Genomic DNA, 25,566 nt, shown 5'->3' on the forward strand with positions numbered 1-25,566 from the left:
ATATTCGTTTTAAAACTAATCTTAAATAACTTAAAAACGATTTATTTTAGGTATAGGAACATGTATAGTCGTAAAGTAGCGAATTGAAAAGCCTTTTCACTAGTGAAATAGAAAAAGTGGGTTTCCATTTGAAAAAAATGATTTATGATAATTTTTTCATTACTCAATTCTATGACAGCTGGGGTCATTATTATATGACATTCGAACAATTTAATTTTTGATATACACTCAAGACCGGGCACCCTCCGTAAAATCTGTGTTTATAGTCCGATTTTGATGATTTTTTTTTCAAATATAAAGTTTCAAAAAATGTACTTTAGGGCTCAATGTCATGTTATTTCACAAAAAACAAGGCCTACTTAATAAAGTTTTTGTGGTGAAAAATTTGCAAAATCATATTAGCAATTTTTTTTCAAAAAATTTGAGTACACCCCTACATTCGGCATCCCCCAAAACAGTTCTGTACCAAATTTCGTTTAAAAATATTAATTATTAATAATTCTGCAGTTAAATTAAATAATTCCCTATTTTTGCCAATTTAACGATGAGTTATAACGTAACCCTTGAAAAAAACAATCCACAACAATGGGTTTTATTAGCTGTCAATTCTTGCAGCGTAGAATTGAATATTAATTTAATAGCACGCAGAAAAGTGTTGTATCAAGAAATATTATTTGCATTATGGAACAATTAAATATTAGGGATAAAATTGAAATGATTCGTTTAGTGGGTGATAACTATCTTCAAGCAGGAGAAGCTGCCAGAGAATTTAACAACAGACATCCCGACAGACCTGCAGTAAGTAGAAGCACGGTTCAACGAATAAATAGAGTTTTTAATGAAACTGGTTGTGTGTCAAAATACTTACTAAAAAACAGAAGGCCGGAACATTGAATAAATAGGCGGAATGAGGAAATATTAGAATATTTTCGTAACAATCCTCGTGCAAGCATTAGAGGCGCCAGTGTTGATTTGGATATACCAAGGGAAAATATTAGGAGATGTTTGCGAACTAATAAAGTTAAACCCTTTAAACCAAAGATTTTACACACTTTGGAAAACGGAGATGATGTTAGACGATTAGAATTCTGCTTATAGGCTCAAGCAGAGTATTTAAATAATAGAAATTTCTTAAAAGAAATTTTATTTATTGATGAGGCAACATTTAGTACAAACGGAGTAGTATCCTCTCAAAATTCGCGATTCTGGGCAGTCGAAAACCCTGAATGGATGATCAATACAAGAAGACAGTATTCTCAGAAATTAAATGTGTGGTGTGGCATACTTGATGATAGAATCATTGGTCCATATTTTTTTGAGACAAATTTGAATAGTCCAACGTTTTTGAATTTTCTGATTAATGACTTTTGGGATGCAATACATAATTTACCATGCCAAACCCGTTTGAATTTAAAATTTCAATTGGACGAAAAAAAAAAATAAAAACACTAAATCACCACAATACACCAAAACACTTTTACTTTTACACTGGACGCGCGTTTCGCTAACCATGTTAGCATCATCAGCAGATGATTATAAACTGAATAGTTTAGTAAATCACCACAATACACCATAGTAATCACCACAATACACCAAAATAGTAAATCACCACAATACACCAAAACACTTTTACTTTTACAGTGTACTTTACTCTTCATTTATAGTGTACTTTACTCTCCAGTGTAAAAGTAAAAGTGTTTTGGTGTATTGTGGTGATTTAGTGTTTTTATTTTGCTGTGTAACACCAAAGGTTCCAACCCTCAACTGTAATATGATTTTGCAAATTTTTCACCACAAAAACTTTATTAAGTAGGCCTTGTTTTTTGTGAAATAACATGACATTGAGCCCTAAAGTACATTTTTTGAAACTTTATATTTGAAAAAAAAATCATCAAAATCGGACTATAAACACAGATTTTATGGAGGGTGCCCGTTCTTGAGTGGGTCACACTGTATATAGCCACATGTTTTCTCTTTATGGCGCAGTGGCTGTGGTAATCACTAAATTTGACGTTTAGGCTATACAGATATTCTTGACATGCAGTTTTTTTCGTTCAAAAATTTTAAATATTTTTTCTCTCAAAAACGGTCAGTGTTAGGTATAGAGATATATTAATATCAAAATTCATAAAATTTTACCGAAAATTTAATTATGTAATAAAAAACGGGGGCACCCATTTAAAATAAGAAAGTTACTGCCAACTTCCGATATTTCCGGAACTGCCGCCATATTGAAAATAATTTTAATCGATACATCTCGTTGTGAAACTATAATGTGCGAAAAATCTCAAAGCTAGATGTTGTAGTTCTCTAGAAACTTCTAATGAACACTCAGCCTGGGACACCCTGTATATGTGCTATAAATACCATTTTAAAATAGCGAGAAATAGTTAATTAAAATTATATCAATAACAATCCATCAAAAAATGGAAACGAAATTATATTACCATAGAATATTCTGAAACAAAAAATTACGTTACGTTTTTCTTAAGAAATAATTTTAGCGATATGTCTCTATTAACAATTATAATTAATAGATCTATAATAATATTAGAGAGACCAACGAGGAAATCCTGAGGAGGATGGGGAGAGAGCGTGAACTGCTAAGCACAATAAAACGCAGAAAAACAGCGTACCTGGGACATGTTATGCGCAATGAGAGATACCATTTACTCCAACTAATAATAGAAGGAAAGATAGAAGGAAGAAGGGGATTGGGCAGGAAGAGGATGTCGTGGCTCCGAAATGTTAAACATTGGACGGGAATAAGAACTACAGGAGAATTAATTCACGCCACCGGAGAGAGAGAAAGATGGTCAAGAACTGATCGCAAACATCCATTAATGGATAGCAGCAGAAGAAGAAGAAGAATAATATTCAGTAAACAGTTTCCCCACTATATAAACAAATTTATATTGCATTCTTGAAATAAACCCGTGCAAAACACCGCATTAGCTACTTCAACAAAATGATCTCAAATTTTAATATAGTGTTTTGCGTTTTATGTGGTTTATGCGCTTCAGGTAGGTACATAAAGTTAAACCAAATTTTAAAATAAATGGTTTATTAAAGTTACGGTTTACTTTTGTTTTAGGTTTTGTGCCTACGGTATACAGTACATACATGTTGTCCATAGAAGCGGTAAGATTGTATTATATTGTAATCGCAAAACTTTTTCCGATGCACGTCATCAATCATATTGACATTGACACAAAAGTCTATAATCATGACTAAATAAAATTTGGGCAAAAATGTTTAAATTTGTTGTATAATTTAAGACACCGAGCAGCTCTTCATTTTACTTTATAGAGCAAATGGTTGTAACCAGTGGCGCACCTGGAGATTGAGTCTGGGACAGGTAGTGTGAATATTCAAAAAAGTACAAAAGAAATCAGTACGTGTATATTATTTCGTATATTTTTCAATTTATTGATTTTATGGAAAGCACTGTTCATTAAAATGTTGTATCCTATGTTATAGGGCTTGTTTCTCTCTACAATTTCCTGTTTCACAATGTACCGTTTGTGTCCGGGAAGGGTTCGTAGTTTCATAGTTGTCGATTTTCGAAAGAAATGAGTACATGTATATTATTTGATATATTTTTCATTTTATTGATTTTATAGAAAGCACTGTTCATTAAAATGTTGTATCGTATATTATAGGGCTTGTTTCTCTCTACAATTTCCTGTTTCACAATGTACCGTTTGTGTTCGGGAAGGGATCATAGTTTCATAGTTGTCAATTTTCGAAAGAAATCAGTGCATGTCCGCCGTAACTGAGGTTTGATTGCATTGGCTACAACATTTTTTGGGGGGTTTGTTTTTGGTGTTATTTATGAACGATCCGCACTTTTTTCGTTAGAAAATGTCATTATAAGTGTTCCTCTTCTCAATTCTGTATAGAAAATTTTAAAATTTTGACGTACCTAAAGTCTACCAGACCCCTGAAAAGTTTATGGATAAGAAATATAAACATTTATATATTTTTGTAGCTGAATTGGACAGATGCTAAAGAAGCCTGTAATGAGGCTGGTTTGGAGTTGGCTAGTGTTATATCCAATGAAGAGAGAGATAATATTGAAAAATTTTTAGTGGAGAACAATCAAAAGCCAGTAGATAAATGGTGTAAGTATAAATTTATTTGTGGTTTATTTAAATCAATTTGTTACTGTATTTGTTAACTCTACAGGGTGCCCCAAAACGTTCCGCAAGGCATAACGACCAGGGTATTTATTTTTTGAAAAAATCCAAAAACACGTCAATTTTGTTTGTGAGGGGGACAACTTTTGGTCCAAAAATGATTGCAAAATCTTCAACCCTCTAAGCGGGGATATCATCCCCCAACTCTTTTCAAATGGGAAGGGAGGTCAAGTGGCGCCGCAATAAAAAGGGCTTTCTATTGTCTATATTTCTCCGCTTTGTTTTTAAAAATCGGTGGAGTCATTTTGAAAATATTGTTACGGATTCCGTGGGTCCACTATTTAAACTCACGATAAAATACTTAACGAATTTATTTGTTTCACTCTGTACACACAACTTATACTATTTTATCGTGAGTTTAAATAGTGGACCCACGGAATCCGTAACAATTGGTGTCGGAAGTGCGATTCAAGAAGATTTTAAGAAGAAATTAAGTGGATTGGAAGATTTTTAGACCGGATTAGAGTATTTTTATGGTTGGTACAAGGGAACAAGCGAAGAAAATGGAAGAAGTAAGCAAACTATTAGGCGATTTTATGGAGAATATGAGAAGGGAGAAAGCAGAAGAACAAGAAAGACTCCGTAAAGAACGAGAAGAAGAGCGAGCCCGATTAGAAAGAGAAAAGAAAGAGGAAAAACTACGACGTCAACAAGAACAGGACCGGCTTGAGAACATTTTCGAAGATTTGAAAGTTCAACGACAACAAGTCAAAGAAGAAGAACAGGACCGGCTTGAGAAAATTTTAGAAGATATGAAAATTCAACGACAACAAGACAAAGAAGAAGAACAGGACCGGCTTGAGAAAATTTTAGGCAATTTAGAAAGTCGTCAGAAGAATGAATGGAGGAAATTTTAGAAGATATAGAAACGCGCCGCCAAAAGAAAGACAAGAAGATCAGGACCGTCTTAAGAAAACTTTAGAAAATCAGGAATTTCGACTACAGAAGAATTTTGAAAACCTAGAAAAACGACAGGAGAACCATTTCCAAGAAGTCGTAGAAGATCTGGAGGAACGCCTTCAGCAGAAAATGGAAAAATTAGAGATGGACCTACAGAAGACCAAGGTACAAGCAAGGACACCTGGCGTCTCTGGAACAGCGAACCTTAAGGCCCCGACCTACGATGGACAAACGACATGGACAATGTACCACCGTCAGTTTGAAGCAGCCGCCGCTGCCAATGGATGGACTGACCAGGAGAAAGCAGCGGCACTTGTCATCGCGCTGCGTGGCCCTGCCCTGGAACTGTTGCAAACTATTCCTGCAGCCCAACAGCAGGAATACCAAACTTTGGTCGCTGCACTGCACTGGACAGAAGATATGGCGACCAACATCGACGCCAACTTTACCAGGCCCAGATCAAGACACGCCTGCAGAGGTCCGGAGAGAGTCTGCAGGAATTTGAAGCAGACTTACGTCGGCTGGTACACCTAGCGTATCCTGAAGCACCGGAAGGATTTAGGGAGGAACTCGCTGCTCAGTGCTTTATCAGCGGACTGAGGGACAACGAATTACAGAGGGCGCTGCAAATATCCCGGTCAGGGCGCTGGAAATCGAAGCTGCTTTTAGCGCCATCCCTAGACCGAAGATAAGATCGGTAACGGTAGAGGAACAGCCCGAGAGTACCCACAGAAGTTTGAAGTTGGAAGTCTGAAGATAGTCTGAAGTCTGAAGTTTGAAAATACCGCGAAATACCGTTAGAGTAATAATAGTTGCATAAATTGTGTTGTAAATAGTATAAGTTGTGTGTACAGAGTGAGACAAATAAATTCGTTAAGTATTTTATCGTGAGTTTAAATAGTGGACCCACGGAATCCGTAACAATATGAAGGATTGAAATTTGAAAAGTACTTTTTGCAAAAAAAACGCATAAATTGAATTAATTAAAAAAACTTACCTTATTAATGAAGCAAATGCTGAAAATGTTGCCCGTCAACCTCCACACAGTAATACAAATTATTTTCAAACCGTTCTCGAACATTCTGAAGAAATTGCGTAGTGACGCGACAAACATTCGTCTTCGCAGGTTTTCTAATGAGACGGGTGGAGTGATATACACTTTACTTTTTGTGTCCCCTTTAAAAATAGTCTAAAGGAATCAAGTCGGATGACCGGGAAGGCCACTCAATTACACCCCTTCTTCCTATCCACCGACCGGGAAGGTTATTGTTTAAATAATTACGCACATTTTGAGAGTAATGTGGAGGTGCACTGTCTTGTTGAAATATTACTTCCGCTTCAACGTATCTAGATCCAAATTGTTCTCTATGGTGTCAGTTAGGGCTGGGTCGATGGTATTTTCCAGTAAATCCAAGTACATATCACGTGTTAGATCTCCAGGGAGAAAAAAAGGACCCACAAGAGAACTTTCAAAAATACCAGCCCACGCGATTAATTTCTGAAGGTTTTGTGTGTGCACCTCGTGAAAAACCCTGGGGTTGTTCTTAGCCCAGTACCGACAGTTGTGCCGATTAACGACACCGTTCAAAAAGAAAGTACACTCATCCGAAAAACACACATTAAATAACGCATAAGTCACAGAACAGCTATCTAGCAACTACCGCACCTGATCGTTTAACCTTGTGGCAAGTGAAAAAATGCGTAAACATCTAGAAATAATAAGAAAAAACAGCAAATTGGTAAAAGGAATTTATCCTTCTCATTTACTCTGATAAATGTTTAAATAAACTTTTCAAATTTCAATCCTTCATATTTTCTCAATGACTCGACCGATTTTCAAAAACGAAACGGGAAAGTATAGAAAGCCCTTTTCATTGCGGTGCCACTTGACCCCCCTTCCTATTTGAAAAAAATTGGGGGATGAAACCCCCGCATAAAGGGTTAAAGATTTTGCAATCATTTTTGGGGCAAAAGTTGCCCCCTCACAAAGAAAATTGACGTGTTTTTGAATTTTTTTAAAAAAAAATTACCCTGGCCGTTATGCCTTGCGGGACGTTTTCGATGGGCCACCCTGTATATCAAATATGAATAAACTAACTATGAATCAAAAAGTACTTGGGAGTATGTCCACTACTGCATGCTCCAAAAATACTAAATTGCCGAAGATTATGTCTACATTTTTGGTGTACCCATTATTCCAAACTACTGTATCAGCTGTTACATCTTCTGACATTCATCTTTAGCCATCGGTATAGGACCAGGTTGCCTCAGCTGGAATGACTACTTTGTTTTTCCAATTTTCCTGACTTACACCTTATATCTGCTTTTAGCTTCTCAAGTACCTTCGAATTTTCAGCACTATGTGTTTTATTTGCTGCTGAGAATTAATCTAGCAGAGCTTCGCCTTGGTATATTCAACAGAATTTCAATCGCAGTTGTTGGGAGAGTAGTTTTTATGACCCCGCCACATACAGGAACACAAGGCTCTTTGTGAAATTTAATAGTCTTATTACTCTTACTTGCTGGATATTTGTCCACCATACAACTCACCCATAAGTCAGCATTGGCCATACAACTTTTGTGTATAAATAGGGTGATTTTAGAGTTAAATCCCCAATTTTTACCACACATTCTTTGTCTACCTAAAGAGATGGCAGCCTTCTGTGTAGCTTTCGCTATGTGAGTATTCCATGTAGCTTTTGATCAAAATAATGTATAGGGTACTTGTTTCTTTGGCATATGAAATATATGTGCCTCTAGTATGAAGTATAAAGTTGTTCTTCTAGTTGAAAATGTTCTTTCTAGTTCAGTCTCTCTTTTTTTACACCACTTGCCTACTTCATTTAGCGCTGTCTGCATTCTTCCTGATATTATCCCAGCAAACTTGTCTTTGATTGCAATTCCAATATCGTCTACTCTACATATCGTAGACATAAAGTAGTTTGTGTGAACAATTCACTGAGGAGGTCATCTACCAGAATTGTCCAAAGAGACAACACAACACTTCTTGTGGAAAACATCCACCATCTATTAGTTTGATAGTAACTTACCCCAGAGCGAATGTCACTAGCCTGTTCTCTAAAGCGACCTTTATCCATTTGCCTACTACTGAGTGTGTACTTCTTCTTCGACTATAATCGAGACACTACCCTAAATTCTGCTAATCTTTATTAAAAAAAATAAAACAGCACAGATGGCTATCAGTGTTAAAACTATTTGTATACTTATGATGGAAAATTGAATGTATTACAAATCAAACAGATTCATTTATATTATCTATATTATACAGTGTTCGGCAATAGTGCGTCGGGCACCTGTAGCACGTAGAATAAAAAACTTGCAAATTTTGTGTAAGTGCAAATCTAAAGTATGTACTAGTATGCATTTCAGGAAAATATTTTAACTTCTATAGGGTGGCTCAAAAAGTGTGAGTGGATCGGGATGATTTTTTTTTAAATGGAACACCCTTTATATTATTGCATTTTTGGCTTCCCTTCAGAGCAGATTACATAATCCTAAGATATGAGTAAATACATTTCTATAATTTCAGAGATATTAATAAATAAATAAAAAATATATATTTTTCAACCCTCCAAAAAAATTATTACAAATACAAAAACTGTTCTGAAATTAAAACTTTATTAGGTATTACTTTAGATGGTCTATACTTACTTTGCTATAAATATCGTAATCCAAAATCATACAGGGTATTAAAAATGCCACGCCAATCTTTCTAAAACATAAAATAATTTTTCTTGTTTTTTAATCAGAACACCCTGTATATTATCTGTTTATTAAATGGAGAGTTAAAAAACAATTTTTTTTTGTATTTAAAGTAGATACAAGCAGTATTATTTCATATGCCTCTTTCAACGGTAAAATATGAGAGAAAAATCATTGGGTGGCTTTGATAAAAATTCACTGAGGAAAATGCCATATGAAATATAAAACCGCAAATATCTGCGAAACCGTTAAAAACTGTGAAATACTTTAAATACCAAAAATGTTTATTTTTCAGTAAAAAAAATATTATACAGGGTGTTCCATTAAAAAAAAACGAAGAAAAATTATTTTATATTTTAGAAAGTTTGGCGTAGAATTTTGAACATCCTGTATGATTTACGATTACCATATTTATAGCAAAGTAAGTACAAACCATCTAAAGTATCTATTTAATATAGTTTTGATTTCAGGTCAGTTCTTGTATTTTAAATATTTTTTTTAAGAAATGCTAAAAATACATATATTTTTTGTTTATTTATTAATATCTCTGAAACTACCAAAATATATTTACTCATATCTTAGAATTATGTAAAGTGATCTGAAAGGAAGCCAATAATGCAATAATATACAGTGTGTTCCATTTAAAAAATATCCCGAGCCACTCACACTTCTTTGAGCCACCCTATAGAAGTTAAATTATTTTCCTAAAATACATCCTAGTATATACTTTAAGTTTTCACTTAAACAAAATTCCCAAGTTTTTTATTCTAGAAGCTGCAGATGCCCGATGCACTATTGCTGGACCCTGTATTTCTATGAAAAGGCGCGTACTTACTAGAGCATTTTGCTCCGAACGAACCAAACGAGCCGAGCGCGCAGAGCCGAATTCAGCAAGTGAATACGTGTTCGCGAACAAAATTTCACCGAACCGAGCGCGCCAAACATTTTAAACACAGCGAACGCAACAAGCAATCTGAACATTGCGATCTTTTCCTTATTGAATTCGTTCGTGCGCGCTCTGGTCGCTTGGTTCGTTCGGACCAAAATGCTCTAGTTTGTACGCACTTTAAAAATGCAATTTTGATAATAATTCCTCTTCATTTTAGCTGGATATTGGCTAGACGGAATAAGATACCCTAACGGAACATTCTACTGGGACACAACAGGAACCGAAGTGGGCGATGGCGTTGAAAACGGTTTTGTGCTGGGTGAACCCAGCAATGCTTATCAAAAAGAACACTGTATCGAACTGAAATGGGATGATGTCAATTTAGGCTGGAACGATTATTTTTGTGCCGAGAAAAAACGGTACCTGTGCCAAAATCCAAGAAAAGAAGGTCCTAAAAGCGAAGGATTGGACGATTATAGCTTTTTAGATGTTCGGAACCCAGAAAATTTGTCTGATCATTTTAGAGATCCGTTTCCTAGAAGAATTTATTTTCCTAGATTATAGTAATTTGCCGTCATAAAAACACAAAAACGCTCATGCCAATGTTAAACAATTTTAATATAAGATAGACATTTTAATAATTGTTATTATAAAATGATTAACCATGTAAATAAAACTTTAAAAAAAATATTTTACTAAAAGTTGGAAAAATAGATTATGTACTATTAATATCTGAAACGCCCAAGTAAGTTTGTGACTTTTTTCCTTTTTTGAAAACCTGTACAAGGTGGGTCAAATTGGACGCTTTTGAAGAGAAACACCCTTTTCTATAGGAGATAGACGAAAACTAATATCAATCTCTGGAGCTCAATTTTTATCAAAAACATGATGGTGAAAACCACACATCGATATCTGTTACCGTTACGGGGTGTTTTTGAAAAATTTGCATTTTAACAAATCGCTGTAACTTCTTTGCTATGTAAAATTTTGTATTTTTATGAAAACATTTCCAGAGCACCTTTTTACGTAGAATTTAATGGTTTAAGTACAATTTTTTTAAAATTAATAATTAAAGAATTATCAACAGAAAATTTGATTTTTTATATGGGACTTCCTGTATATTTTTAACTCATTGAAAAGAATTTAAAATTACCTTTCCAAAAATGTAACATACTTGATATTTTGCTCGATTCCTGTTAGAGATATAGAGTTTTTAAAAATTCGACCTCTTTGAATAAGTAGGCTTTGAACCTGTAATGCAAAAAAATTGTAGCTGTGAGCAGCAATTAAAAGGAAAATAATATTTGCAATGAGGTATTTAGAATTTTATAACAATTTAAACTATATTTAACAACATCAACACATTATTTAAAGTATATCTAATAACAATAAAAATAAATAGCAAACCAAGACATGAGATTTTGCTACAGGTGTTCGACATATCAACCGTCTTCTGTTATGGACAGACGGGGCAGTTTTTGAACATTTCTCGCGGAATTCATTAACTCAGTAGGGTTGAAAGATACCTTCCCATAACTGCTAAGTATTTCTAATTCTTGTCTAGATTATACGGAAGAATAAGGAGCCTTTATTCTTCCGCAAATATGTCCATAGGATTAGATCCATAAGCACTAAGTCAGGCGGCCTCGACGGCCAACGGCTGGGATCTTGGTTAGCTATTCAGTTATTCTTGAAATTGACTGCAAAAATTTGCTGATAACTTCAGCGTTCAGAGGCGGTGCGTCGTCTTGCTGGAAAAATATGTTTTCGAGTTCAATTAAGGGCATATCATTAATAAGGGGTCCAAAGCCTACTAGTTAAAACTGGCGAACTTTAAAAATTCTGTATTTCGAAGGGGATTATAACAAAATATCTAGTGTGCTATATTTTTGGAAAGGTAATTTTAAATTCTTTTCAGTTAATTAAAAATATAGAGGGTGTCCCAAATAAAAAATCAATTTTTCTGTTGATAATTCTTAAATTATTAATTTTAAAAAAATTATACTTAAACCATTAAATTCTACGTAAAAAGGTGCTTTGGAAATGTTTTCATAGAAATACAAAATTTTCCATAGCAAAAAAGTTACAGCGATTTGTTAAAAATGCACATTTTTGAAAAACACCCCGTAACTCCGAAACGGTAACAGATAGTGATGTGCGGTTTTCACCATCATATTTTTGATGAAAATTGAGCTCCAGACACCGATATTAGTTTTCGTCTATCTCCTATAGAAAAGGGTGTTTCCATTTAAAAGCGTCAAATTTGACCCACCCTGTACAGGCTCCCCCGCTAGTAAAAGTGCATATTTCATATTTTTTCTTTTTAGCATCTAATTTTTACAATACAATATAATTTGCCCAACGACAAGATCCTTGACAGAAGTGTCATTTTAATTTCAAAGTAGTTTATTTTATTCCACAAAGAAATAAGTTGATACAATTGGAACGCATAGCAGGAAATTAATATATTTAAGATTTGAGTGACAAGTGATTACTTCAAAATATTGTGAAAAAAAACTGTATAAAACTGAAAAAATTTAATCGAGTTATTTTATTTAAAAAAAAATACGGTACGTGTTAATAAAGAACAAACAAGGGTGTATTTTATACAAAACAGCACATACCAAAAATTATAAAAAAGAACTATTTCTTACTTTCAGGCTTCAAGAAACTAATATAACTTATGTACAAATATAAAAAAATAATATTGCATAGGAATAAATAAAACACAAGATAAATAAAACAAAATATTTCATTAATAATAATAATTACTGAATTTTATATCTTAAAAGTTGATTAACTGACTATTTTTTTTCTAACCAGTACCTTTTGACATATTCTTTCTATATATAAATTCGGGTAAGAACGTCCTACGACGTTGTCCGATGCCTAACTTCCACCCTGTGCGATTTTCCCATTGATCTTCGGTCAGATTTTTCTCGCTCATCGACCTTCTTATTCCTTCCATCCATGTTTTCTTGGGACGTCCTCTCTTTCGTTTACCAGGTGGTATCCAATGAATGACTTGTTTTGGAATTCTTTCATTGTGCATTCTCTGAACGTGGCCGTACCATATAATTGTTTTTGTTCTATATCATTTACTATTGTTCCCTCTATTCCCATCTGTTGTCTAATGTCTTCATTTCTGATCTTATCCCTCCGTGAAATTATCATTGCTCTTCTAATCGCCTCCATTTCTGTTGTCTCTAATTTCCTTTTATTTCTTTCAGTGAGTCGCCATGTTTCACATCCATAGAGTAATATGCTTTTAACTAGTGTCTCGTATATATTATATTTCCTGTTTTTTGTAATTTCAGTGCTCCATAGAATGCCATTTATGCATCTGATAACTCTTCGTGCCTGTATTACTCTGTTGTTTATTTCTCTATCGTCCGTTCCATCTCCTGTAAATATCGATCCCAGGTACCTGTAATTTTCACATGCCCTAATTTCCATATTATTGTCTAAAATAAGATTTTCTGTATTAGCTCCAATTGGAAGGTATTTTGTTTTTTCTGTATTTACTGTGAGACCCCATTTAGCATATTCTTCAATTATTTTCCGCACCATATATTCCATGTCATCTTTGTCATTTGCAATTATGGCCTGGTCGTCTGCAAATTGCAAGGTGTATAGGCATATGTCATTTAGTTCTATACGCATTCCGTTACATTTTCTTAACCATAGATGTAAGGCCTTGGCAATATAAATTTTAAATAGTGTTGGGGATATACAACAACCCTGTCGGAGCCCTTTAGTGATAGAAATTTCCTCTGAGAGACCGTTGACCGTTTTTATTTGTGATTTTCCTCCATGGTAAAGATTTTGTACAGCTTTTATCAGAGCTGGCGTTAATTCTTGATTAGTGCAATACTTCCCATAATTTTATTATTGGCACTGTATCATATGCTTTTTGTAGATCGATGAATGTTATATGAACTTCCTGGTTCATTGCAGATTTCTTCTCGATGATCTGTTTCAATGCAAAGATATTATCTGTACATTATCTTCCGCTTCTGAAACCATTCTGCTCTTCTTCTTCGTAGCTGGATTATTCCTCTTCAATTAAGTTCCTCAGTATCCTTCCATAGAGGCGACTCATAGTGCTGGTGACCGAAATTCCCCTGTAGTTATTGGGATCCTTCCTTGAGCCCTTTTTATATATAGAGGAGATATATGCTTTTTTCCACTGTTCAGGTACTGGATGACCATTTAAGCACTGGTTAACTATGTTTGTTAACATTCTAAACAGTTTTTTGCTTCCAGATTTTATGAGTTCCGCATATACTCCCTCTGGACCACATTTTCTTTCTGCAGTACTAAAATCTATTATTTACTTACTTATCGTGTGATGTCTTTATTTTTCTGCTACTCTTATTTTTAGTACCATATACGAGCTGGTATACAAACTTTACTGATGGTAACTTTATTGGTGTATAAAACTCTCTGTCTGGGCACCGAATATTAAATATAAATTGTGCTCTGAATTAAAAGAATTAAAACTAGATATAAGCGTATAACTATGTGATAAATTTTAGCTAGTTGCTTTATTAATTCTAATTCTAATGCTCAAAATGCTTCTTTTCCTGTTCACTGCATAAAATGATTCTCTTTTCAAAAGATCTTTTCATGTTAAGAGGCATTAACTGGAGTTCTACTTCGAAAAGCAGCCACATTCATTTATCTCATGTTGTCCATAATAGTTGGTCGGGATTTGTAAGCACTGTCTTTAACATATCCCCATAAAAAAGCCCAGAGTAGATAAATTAGGAGCAGTGGCGTCGCCAGATATTTTTTTCAGGGTGGGCCAGCACTGGGACCAGGTTTTATTCGGGTGGGCCAGATAATTTACCATAGTTGTTGATATACCATAGTTTCTGGACATTGCGCGGGTGGGCCATTACTGGGCCCAAGCTAATCCAGGGTGGGTCACGGCCCACCCTGCCCCCCCCCTCTGGCGACGCCACTGATTAGGAGCATTTAAGCATTCTATGAATGTGTGAATAAAAAATCCTCGGCACCCCCCTGTCGATTTTGTCAAAAACCGAAATCTCTCAGATCGCAGCTAAAATATACTCACTGATAGTTCATTTTATGTAGAATTGACTGCCGCAAACCGTTTTCCGATATCTCTAACAGATTATCGAGTTATTTGAGAAAATCTATAAAAGAAATATTTTTTTCTGTTTTCCGAAACATTTAACACCAAATATCTCTGGAACTCCAGGCATCAATTAATAGAATCATGTCACTTTCTTTCTGATGTTGGATAAGTTTTAATTTTCGGAAAATTTCTGAGAATTTGTTTTCTTTTACCTAGCACAATATTATAACTAACTAGTCGTTAGTTGAGCTAATTTGACAGCTATATTGAAGTCACGTCAGGCATATCACAGCCACCTAGATTTTTCTTTATTAATTATCAAATAATAAAGATCTACTGACACTAAATCATGAAATTGAAAATATTTAGGAAAATTTTAAGAAAATGTTAAATATGTCAAAAACCTTGCGTTTTAGTCACATATTTCTCTAATGAAACTCACCTATATTTTCCTCCTAAAATCCGAACATCACTTAATATACATATAGGGTGTTCCACCTAACCAAACAAAATTTCCAGCAGCGAAAGATCTAATTTTGGGGTGGGGTGGGGGGGTGGAAGGTACTAAATTCGTACGAAATAAGATTTTTTTAGATCAACCCCTAAATCTTTTTTATTTTATCAGATAAAAAAACGAGATTTGGTATGTTAGTATATGATATAAATTAGGATTGATTGACGTATTCAATTCTTTTCGGTTGGAGCACTTCCTGTTTGGAGTTTTGTTTTTGTTTTGGATTTCCACACCGGTAATGACTACAACTTTTGATTTTTAAATGGCATCCTCGGTATTTTTTTAGTTTATTCGATAGAAAATGACATTCTAAATAGAATGACATCTCATATGTCAACTTTTGACATTTTGGCTTAAAACAAAATTGAATTTTAAATTTGATTCTAGAGTGCCATGGCTGTGTTAAAAATACTATTTTTTAATCAAGAAGCCTTGGAAAAATAGATTTGATCGTCTAATGTTATTCATGTCTTGCTCTGGCCGGTTAAAAGATGCCCAAATCGTATTTTTAATCATATCTCAATTTTTTCAAATGAAAGGAGAGTGTCTCATTAGCATATTTGGAAAAAGCATTTTTTACGAATAATTTGGTACCACACACTTGGTATTTCGAGTCAAATTGTCGTTACGAATTGCATGTTGCAATTTCAAATAAACAATATTCGAAAATGTCAAACGTTGCCATATAGTTGCCATATGCCATTCTATTCAGAGTGTCATTTTCTATCGAATAAAGCAACAAAACACCGAGGGTACCATTTAAAAATCAAAAGTTGCAGTAATTTCCGGTGAAACAGGAAGTGCCAGAAAACAATGGAATACGTCAATGAATCCTGATTTACGTCATATATATTAACATACCAAATCTCGATTTTTATCTGAAAAAATAAAACTACTTTCTAAGACAAGCAAAAAGATATAGGCGGGTAAGATATAAATGGTATTTAAAATTTACTTTATTCTTGAACAATTGAAATTCTAAAATACCTAACTTTGATTTAAGAGGTTTTTAGACGGCTTCTTAAACATTTGTAGGAAGAAAATGTGGAAATCAAGTTTAAAAAGATTGCAGATGATATATATCAACGGTTCACAATAATTAATGACAACCACAATTAACTTGTTGATTTAATGCGTTCGGAAAAGCGAGGTAGGAATAATCTTCAGAGTCTTTTTCTCTTAAACCGCCTTCTCTTGTACTCTGACATATATATCGTCTTCTTTTGCTGCAAGAAATATCATTCCATCCCGAAAATATTCCATCCCATTTAAGTTCGAGACAGTGTTCCATACCGGAAACATTGTTAGGTTCACCCAACAACCATAATTTAACATGGTAATCACGAGGAGGCAGTCCGCCAAGACCAACCTTGATGCCAGTGTTATCCCAGTAGAAAGATCCGCTATGGTGCCGTATTCCAGCGAGCCAATATCCAGCTAAAAGGAACAAAAAAAATTAAAATGTATGATAAATCTATATGATAAGTACCTATATCTAGTTTTTAGCTTATACCGTATGATCGAAAAAAACTGCATCTAGTTGGCCATAATTTTACATATAAAATGACAACGTTTCTCATTTCATAGCCATCGCTGACGCCGTTTTTTTCGATCATATTTTGCTATGCTACTACCGTGTAGATTTATTTCATTTATACTTACACCATATATCTTCTTCCTTTTTAATGTGTTCAAGTAAAAATTTTTCAATGGCATTATGTTCCTGGTTTAATAAAACACTGGCCAATTCTAAATCAGCGTTAATACAGGCTTCTCTAGCAGCTGTCCAGTTTAACTAATACAAAAAAAATAAATGTTTATAGGTATAAATATACAGGGTGGCGCCTCTCACACGCCGCGGAAGCTCCAAGGAGAACGGTAGTTTATATCAAAATCAAATTTTGACAGCATATGTAGGTCAACTGAAAGCATTATATAAAAATATATAGAATTATACAGGGTGTCCCCAAAAAAGGTACACATCGAAGTTGTGTTTTTTTCTAATGGAACACCCTATATATTAATTGATTTTCGGATTCTAGAAAAAAAATAAAGGTGAGTTTTATTAAAGAAGCATATACCTAAAATCTAAGGATTTTGACATATTTCACATTTTGTGAAAATGAAGAGTAAATTTTAAATTTCGATAACAGCTACCTAAATTTTAGTTGACCTTGTATAGCTTGATATTTAATTACAGTAACTATTGTATTGTTGAACCGACGAAAAACGTAACAGTATGTTAAACCAAACTGAAATTTGACCCAAAAAGTTATACAGGGTGAGACAAAATTAATATGGAACATTAGTCACTTTTAAAAGCAAGTTACTCCTTTATTTTAAATGGAAATAGTTCAATGTATATATCTTCAAAATATTATTAAGGTTGCCTACCCCTCAGACAAAGATTTCGCAGATATTTTAATTTTTATGATTTTGATTCAGTAAACTTTAATATTTGAAAAAATCTAGGTGGTTGGGCGATATACCTTTTGTTAATTTAACAAAAATTAAAGATTGTAGAGTAAAATACTCAAGGGTAATAAAACATACGCCTTTAAACATATTTTAATTATTGCAGAATTAAAACTAGATATTATAAACCTATAATAATGCGACAAAAATTAGCTAGATGAAATCAAATGCTCAAAATGCTTCCTTTCCTGTTAAATGCATAAAATGATTGTCTTTTCAAAAGGACCTTTTCATTTTAAAAAGCATATGTGGAGTTCTACCTGAAAAAGCAGCTACAATAATTTCTCTCATGTTGTCGACACTAGTTTGTCGAGTTTTGTAAACACTGTCTTTAACATATCCCCATAAAAAATCCAGCCTAGATAAAATCAGGGGCATTTAAGTATTCTATTAATTGGTGAATACACACTGCATTAACCAACTAATAGAATCATATCAATTCTCTCTGATGTAGAATAAGTTTGCATTTTCGGCAAATTTCTGAGAAATTTTTTTGTTTTAACTGACGCAAAATGATAACTAGTTATTAAAGTTGGACTAATTAGACAGCTATGTTGAAGTAACGTCAGACATATCACAGCCACCTAGATTTTATCAAATAATAAAGATCTACTCCGATCAAATCATGTAATTAAAACTAGATATTATAAACCTATAATAATGCGACAAAAATTAGCTAGATGAAATCAAATGCTCAAAATGCTTCCTTTCCTGTTAAATGCATAAAATGATTGTCTTTTCAAAAGGACCTTTTCATTTTAAAAAGCATTTTATGTGGAGTTCTACCTGAAAAAGCAGCTACAATAATTTCTCTCATGTTGTCGACACTAGTTTGTCGAGTTTTGTAAACACTGTCTTTAACATATCCCCATAAAAAATCCAGCCTAGATAAAATCAGGAGCATTTAAGTATTCTATTAATTGGTGAATGCACACTGCATTAACCAACTAATAGAATCATATCAATTCTCTCTGATGTAGAATAAGTTTGCATTTTCGGCAAATTTCTGAGAAATTTTTTTGTTTTAACTGACACAAAATGATAACTAGTTATTAAAGTTGGACTAATTAGACAGCTATGTTGAAGTAACGTCAGACATATCACAGCCACCTAGATTTTATCAAATAATAAAGATCTACTCAGATCAAATCATGTAAATAAAAATATCTACAAAAATCTTTATTTGAGGGGTAGGCAACCTTAATAGTATTTGGAAGAGACATTAATTCACCATTGAATATCGGAATAATATACTGGGTGTTCCATTTAAAATAAGAGAGTAACATGCTTTTAAAGGTGACCACTGTTCAATATTAATTTTGTCTCACTCTGTATAACTTTTTGGATCAAGTTTTAATTTGATTTAAGGTACAATAGTTAATTTAACTACATATTAGGCTATACCGGGTAAATTCCAATTTAGGTAGCTTTGATTGTAATTTAAAAATTGTTCTTTATTTCTAGAAAATGTTAAATATGCCAAAAACCTTATATTTTAATCATATACTTCTCTTATAAAACTCACCTTTATTTTTCTCCCAGAATCCGAAAATCAATTAATATATAGGGTGTTCCATTACAAAAAACACAACTTTGATATGTAACTTTTTTGGGGGACACCCTGTAGAACTCTTTATATTTTTAAAAAGGAGGAGCCTCCGCGGCGTATGAGAGGCGCCACCCTGTATAAAAAAATATTAAATACCAGTTGCGTCTCAAACGTGGCTCATCCTTGTAACTTTTTTATTTTTTCAGATAAAAAAACGAGATTTAGTATGTTAGAGACATAAATTAAGTTCGATTGGCGTATTCAATTGTTTTTGGTCACTTCCTGTTTCACCGGAAATGACTACAACTTTTTATTTTTAAATAGCAGCCTCGGTATATTTTTACTTTATTCCATAGAAAATGGACACTCTGAATAGAATGACATATCACTTTTGACATATTCGCTTAAAAAAAATCGTATTTTAAATTTCAATCTAAAGTGCCATGATTGTGTTAAAAACATTAATTTTTGATCAAGGAGCCTTAGAAAAATAGATTTGATCATCGAATGTTTTTTGTCTCTTGTCCTTGCCGGTTAAAAGATGTTTAAATCGTTTTTTAATCATATCTCAATTTTTTCAAATGGAACAAGAGTGGATTTTAGGAGAGAAATAATTTGTTAACCACACACTTGGTAACCACACAAATTGTCGTTATGAATCGCATGTTGCAACTTCGAATAAACCGTATTCCAATTTCCAATATGTCAAAAGTTGGCATATTTATGATATGTCATTCATTATGCCAATCATTCCTAATGCCAACCATTCCTAATTTATGTCATGTACTAACATACCAAATCTCGTTTTTTTTATGTAAAAATATAAAAAAGTTATAGGGATGAGCCACTTTTGAGACGCACCCGGTATACCATATGATCAAAGAAAAAATAGCGTCAAAGGCGGCTGGGGAATGACCTTAATCTAAGGGAATGACAATCCATGATAATTTTGGCGTGGTTACGCCATAGATGTCATTTACTTGACCCGTGCTCTTTATTATTTTTAATGGTGCTTTGTGCCAGTTTGCTTTAAGAAGGTTGTATTTTGTTTTTATATTGAGTAAAAATGATTTTTAAATGATGTAATTTAAAATTCGAGAAAAAATATTTTTTTAGAAATAGATTTATGAGTCTGGAAACGGTTCTATCCTTTTTTAATCTTTCTATAATTAGTGTTTTACTTACTTACTAATTATTTTTTTTGTAATTGACGTGTAGAGATTGACCACGCCAAAATAATCATCGAATGTCATTCTCCAGCCGTCTCTGACGCAGTTTTTTTTCGATTACACGGTATTATTGGGAACAAATTATTAAGAGGAAACAAATGGCGAATTATTTATATCAACGCAAAACATTAATTTCTGTTTTGATTGAACTATGTGACCCCACAAATTTTCCTTTTCATATTTCTCTCTTCTGATTACATATTAAGTGGCCTACACACGTCTAACTTGATTGATCCACTGGACTTCGTTGAAAAGTAAATTTATTTAGGCATGTAAAGTTTTTCTAACGAGATAATACTGAAAGTGGGAGTTATCTGTCCTTTTCATTCACAAAAAAATGTATTTTCTATCACTGCTTAGATGCACTCAGATGATATTCTTGCCTGACTCGTTGGATAAACGGGCAGACTTTAAAGTTGTAATTAAGGCAGTAAAAAAAGTGTTAAGCTTGGGTTGCCAACTTTCAAAATAAAAAATAGAGGACGAGGATAAAAAAGAGAAACAAGCAAATTTTTATGAAACCTCGGTCAAATGTCTATAATTTACAAAAAAGTTATGTCAGCGGTATGCGATTGATGGTCTTTATTACTTTCTTAAAAATATTTATACTCAAAACTTGTTAAAATAAAACAAACCATTCTCAACAAAGTTCTCAACAAAACTTTTTTTTCAAAACATAAGCTGACAGTAAGTAAACATAAAATAGTTAAATATGTTTATCGCAACCACACATATAGGAAGAGACTGGGGGATAGCACCGGTCGCGTGTTATTTTATATTTCTCACGTCTCTACAGTCTGACAAACGGATCTGAAACAACGGGGCAACGGCAAGGGGATCGCAATTTTCTAAAATCATGACCGATTTCGTTCATAAAATATCCACGAGCGTGCGGTGTTTCATAAAAATATATCAGGAATTTTTATAATATTTTCCAGTAAAGTTTATAATATTATTTTACTTTAAATGTACCTACATTTTGTTTAGTCATTTTCCAAATATACTAATATTTGTTAAAACGCGTGTACAATTACAATAAACACAAATCAAATTAAAGATATAAAACACAATACAATAACACCGCCACTGGATTTTTCAATAGTAGTGACTGTTTCTACTATTCCTATGGAGGGGCATAAAGTTGGGGGTAATGGCGGCAAGACGTGCGAGAATCTCGACCAATCAGACTGGTTGAATCCGGGATGCCATGATGAATTTTGTCAGCGTTGCCAGCTTACCCTAAGCGGACGTTATCTTAAGGAAATACTTTACTTTTTATAATAGGCAGAATGAACGAAATCAGTTAATTAGATAAATATACATTATTACACTAAGAACTACGTCAACATATTAGCGTATACAGGGTGTTTCAAAACAAATGCGAAAAACTTTAGGGGGTGATTCCTTGTTCAAAATAAAGGGTAGTTTGCTTTATAAACGTTGGGTCAAAAGTCAACCATTAGGGAGATATCGCGGTACAAAGATGGCAATAAAAATAATGTTTTTATTTTTATCTTGAAAACGAAAAGAGATAGACTAATGAAATTTTACGGAAGCTTTACTGTTATGAAAACACACTTTCTGGTAATTTCTTCACTTTTTTAAAATGAGTGGAAGGGGTTGAAATAAACTACCCCTATCATTCTTGTTAATGAAATATAAAGAAAAATCTTATCAAACACATGCAAAAAAAAATAATTTTGATAGTTTAGTTTATTTAGAAACTTTTTTTATCTCTTTGTGTTTTTTGATAAAACTCACCGATTTGAAATTAAAAAATAAAATGTAAAGCATTACATGTCAGGACAAAAAACATTTTTAGATAAAGAATCTAGTAGGCAGCTGTAATTTTTTTGGAAAAAATCTAGTCGGCCGCTGTCACTTTTTAGGATGTTTCTAATATTGTTTTATTTGACATTACCCTACTGCAATACGTTATTATCTAGATTATTAGTATTATCATTATTATCACTAGATTCTTAATCTAAAAATATTTTTAGTCCTGACATGTAATGCTTTTTACATTTATTTTTTAATTTCAAATCGGTGAGTTTTATAAAAAATACAAGAAATAAAAAAGTTTCTAAACAAACTAAACTATCCAAATTAATTTTTTTGCATGTGTTTGATAAGATTTTTCTTTAAATTTCGTTAACAAGAATGAAAGGGGTAGTTTATTTCAACCCCTTCCACTCATTTTAAAAAAGTGAAAAATTACCAGAAAGTGTGTTTTCATAACAGTAATGCTTCCATAAAATTTCATTAGTCTATCTTTTCGTTTTCAAGATAAAAAATAAGAACATTATTTTTTCGCCATCTTTGTACCGCGATATCTCCCTAATGGTTGACTTTTGACCCAACGTTTATGAAGCAAACTACCCTTTATTTTGAACAAGGAATCACCCCCTGAAGTTTTTCGCATTTATTTTGAAACACCCTGTATATAATTATACAGGGTGTCCGAGAAATAAGTGCAAGTATTTTAAGGTGTGTTAAATCTCGATAAAAGAAACATATTTTCTCTTTTTCGTTTTTCAAATAAGTCCAAAATAACGGATTTATTTTACTTTGAAAATTTCGAAAAAACGTGACTTTTTGCTAAAATTTTGAGAACCGCTGGATCTTTTCTGGATTTTTTTTTCTTGTAAATTTAATCTAATACCTATGTTGCCATATTATCAAGAAATTATGTTTTTAATTAAAAACTAAAAAAAAATCCAAAAAATTTTTCAAAAAATTTCGAATTTTCAAAAAAAAATTGTTCGCGAAAAAAACCTCATAGGCGTGTTCCTGGGGTTGAATTATGCTACCAGTTAAAATACTTGCACTTATTTCTGGGACACCCTGTATATGCTGAAATGAACTAAAATATATTCAATTTATAGGTAATATCGAGCAACTTTGCTTTTCTATAATTAAACGTGACAACATCGACTTTTTTTGCCCGGATTCCTTCCGCTGTTAGATTCGTTTGTCAGATAATAGCTATACTTGTTAAGTTGTACAGGGTGTCCCACTAAGAATAGCTCTCGGCTGTATATCGGAAAGTATTAACCATAGGGCCTACGGAAAAAAATATTTATAACTAAAGAGGCTATGAGAAAATGCTGGAAATTATTTTCAAGTTTGTAAAACGGCCGCTAGAGGGCGCAACTGCTATGGAAAATAAGAAAATAGAATTTTTACAGAATTTTGCCCAGATAATGGGTACTATAAATAATAGCTTCGTAATCTTCACTAAATTTTGGATTTTTTTCATTAGAACCATTTTCCCCTATCTGCTAAAATAAAGTGGTGGGGGAAGGTTAGATCTATCTTTATTTAAATGTTAATAACTCCGGACTGGATGATCAGAATCCAACAAACTAGGGCTCGTTTAAAAGAGCGTTTCTTACTCTATATTATACCATCAAAATAATAATAATAAGGTTTTGACGCTTGGGGGCGCTTTCTTACAATTTAACATAGCGCGTTTTTTTCAAAAATATTAAATACGATAGTATATGTAATTTTACCTGATAGTAAAGAGTAGTAAAAGCTTAAAAAGTCGGCGAAAACCGCATCTTGATATCTTAATGCAAACCAAAGATATTAGTAAAATTATAATAAATACCAAAAAATAAGCCCTTAATTACCTTATTTTTAAAACACGATATCAGTAGCCCTCTTGATTATGCCCATTCTAACAAAAAAATAATATAGAAACAGATGTATTAATGTCTAATAATTAAGATATTAATAACAGAACAAGAAACGATGATTCAGTGAAGTCATGGATGTCGGTTATTTCAATAATCGAGTACTCGCGCGAATTTTCGCTTCAGTTATCCCATCACTAGTGTTTTGTACTATTGAAGTCGCATTGAAGAGCCTATACAGGCGGCACAACGCACAGTGCGTTGGATGGTCATTCTAGCGGGACAACAATCTTGTATCTTTTTATTTATTAATAAATTAAGTTGTTAATAAATAAATCAATTTAACTGTTGTAATATGGTTACTATATATTAGACCATTTGCTACGTTCTTAAATTTTGTTTAAATCTCAAACATGGGTAATCGGTACTGATGTTTCGTCCCGCTAGACTTACCATCCATCCCGCTAGCCTCCCCGACGAAAAGCCGCCTCGTGTGACCTCAGCCTTATTCTATTAAATAATGTATAATAAAATCTTACAACTTCTGTTGACAAAAAGTATATTCCGTCTGGCGAGGGTATAAAATCTAAAACAAAAAAAAACAGTAATAATTTAATAAAAAATAGAGAACCTTTTATACACTTTTATACCAATTTAAATACCTGAAACGGAAAAGCCAAATAAAATAGACAGCCAGGCGATGCACTTGAAATACATTTTGACGAAGCACTGCGTTGTTTTCTATTTTGCACGGATAAATATATTCTAAGAATCGTACATAACTTTGTTTATCTATAGTAAGATATATAGGACAGAGGACGATCGATTCCTTTCCTATATACGGAGATCATATTAGTTGACCTTATCCCTTTAAATTACGACTTCCATTTGCCATATTAAATTCGACACTTATAATGCATGCTATACAGGGTCTGGCAAACAGTGCGTAGCTCCTAGAATAAAACTTGGGAATTTTGTTTAAGTGCAAACCTAAAGAATGTACAGGGCGAGTCAACGATAGAGTAAAGTCCATTATCTCATTTGTTTCAAGGTTTACAAAAAAATATTTAATATAAAAGTTATAGGGATAGTTAAGGTACACATTTTAAAATTATTATAGAGTATACAAGGTGCTTCCAAAAAATGTGACGGCTATAACATATGTTTTTTTAAATGCAACACCCTATTTTTTATTTTATTTTTAGATTCTGCGTAAAATTCCATAACTTTTTTTATATATAATGCTAAAATTAATAGTTTTTGTAATATTTCAATTTATTTAAACAAATGTTAAATTGCAGTGTGGTAAAAAATTGTCAGTGGTGCCATTGTTTCTGAAGTTGGAG

General features: G+C 33.1%; 2 protein-coding genes across 3 annotated transcripts; one reads left to right on the forward strand and one right to left on the reverse strand.

Moving 5' to 3' along the window:
* The first annotated feature begins 2,947 nt into the window (after positions 1–2,947).
* Positions 2,948–10,370, forward strand: LOC115879334 (CD209 antigen-like protein E). The gene is made up of 4 exons (XM_030896107.1): positions 2,948–3,023; positions 3,095–3,141; positions 3,992–4,124; positions 9,929–10,370. Exons 1-4 carry the CDS (start codon positions 2,969–2,971, stop codon positions 10,273–10,275), a joined length of 582 nt encoding a protein of 193 aa, XP_030751967.1. The 5' UTR covers positions 2,948–2,968; the 3' UTR covers positions 10,276–10,370.
* A 5,897-nt stretch (positions 10,371–16,267) lies between these two features.
* On the reverse strand, positions 16,268–25,011 carry LOC115879265 (CD209 antigen-like protein A). 2 transcript variants are annotated; one of them, XM_030895976.1, is made up of 4 exons: positions 24,883–25,011; positions 24,760–24,806; positions 16,992–17,124; positions 16,268–16,766 (listed from the first exon to the last, which is right to left on the reverse strand). In XM_030895976.1, the coding sequence occupies exons 1-4, from the start codon at positions 24,935–24,937 to the stop codon at positions 16,429–16,431; spliced, it is 573 nt and encodes a 190-aa protein (XP_030751836.1). In that variant the 5' UTR covers positions 24,938–25,011; the 3' UTR covers positions 16,268–16,428. The 2 variants fall into 2 exon arrangements, with proteins under 2 accessions (XP_030751836.1, XP_030751837.1); XM_030895977.1 differs by having other exon boundaries at positions 24,674–24,806; positions 24,871–24,962.
* Between the last annotated feature and the right edge of the window lie 555 nt (positions 25,012–25,566).

The sequence above is a fragment of the Sitophilus oryzae genome, unplaced genomic scaffold, assembly GCF_002938485.1.
Source record: "Sitophilus oryzae breed Bouriz unplaced genomic scaffold, Soryzae_2.0 scaffold_1576_pilon_pilon, whole genome shotgun sequence".
NCBI classification, from domain to species: Eukaryota; Metazoa; Arthropoda; class Insecta; order Coleoptera; family Curculionidae; genus Sitophilus; species Sitophilus oryzae.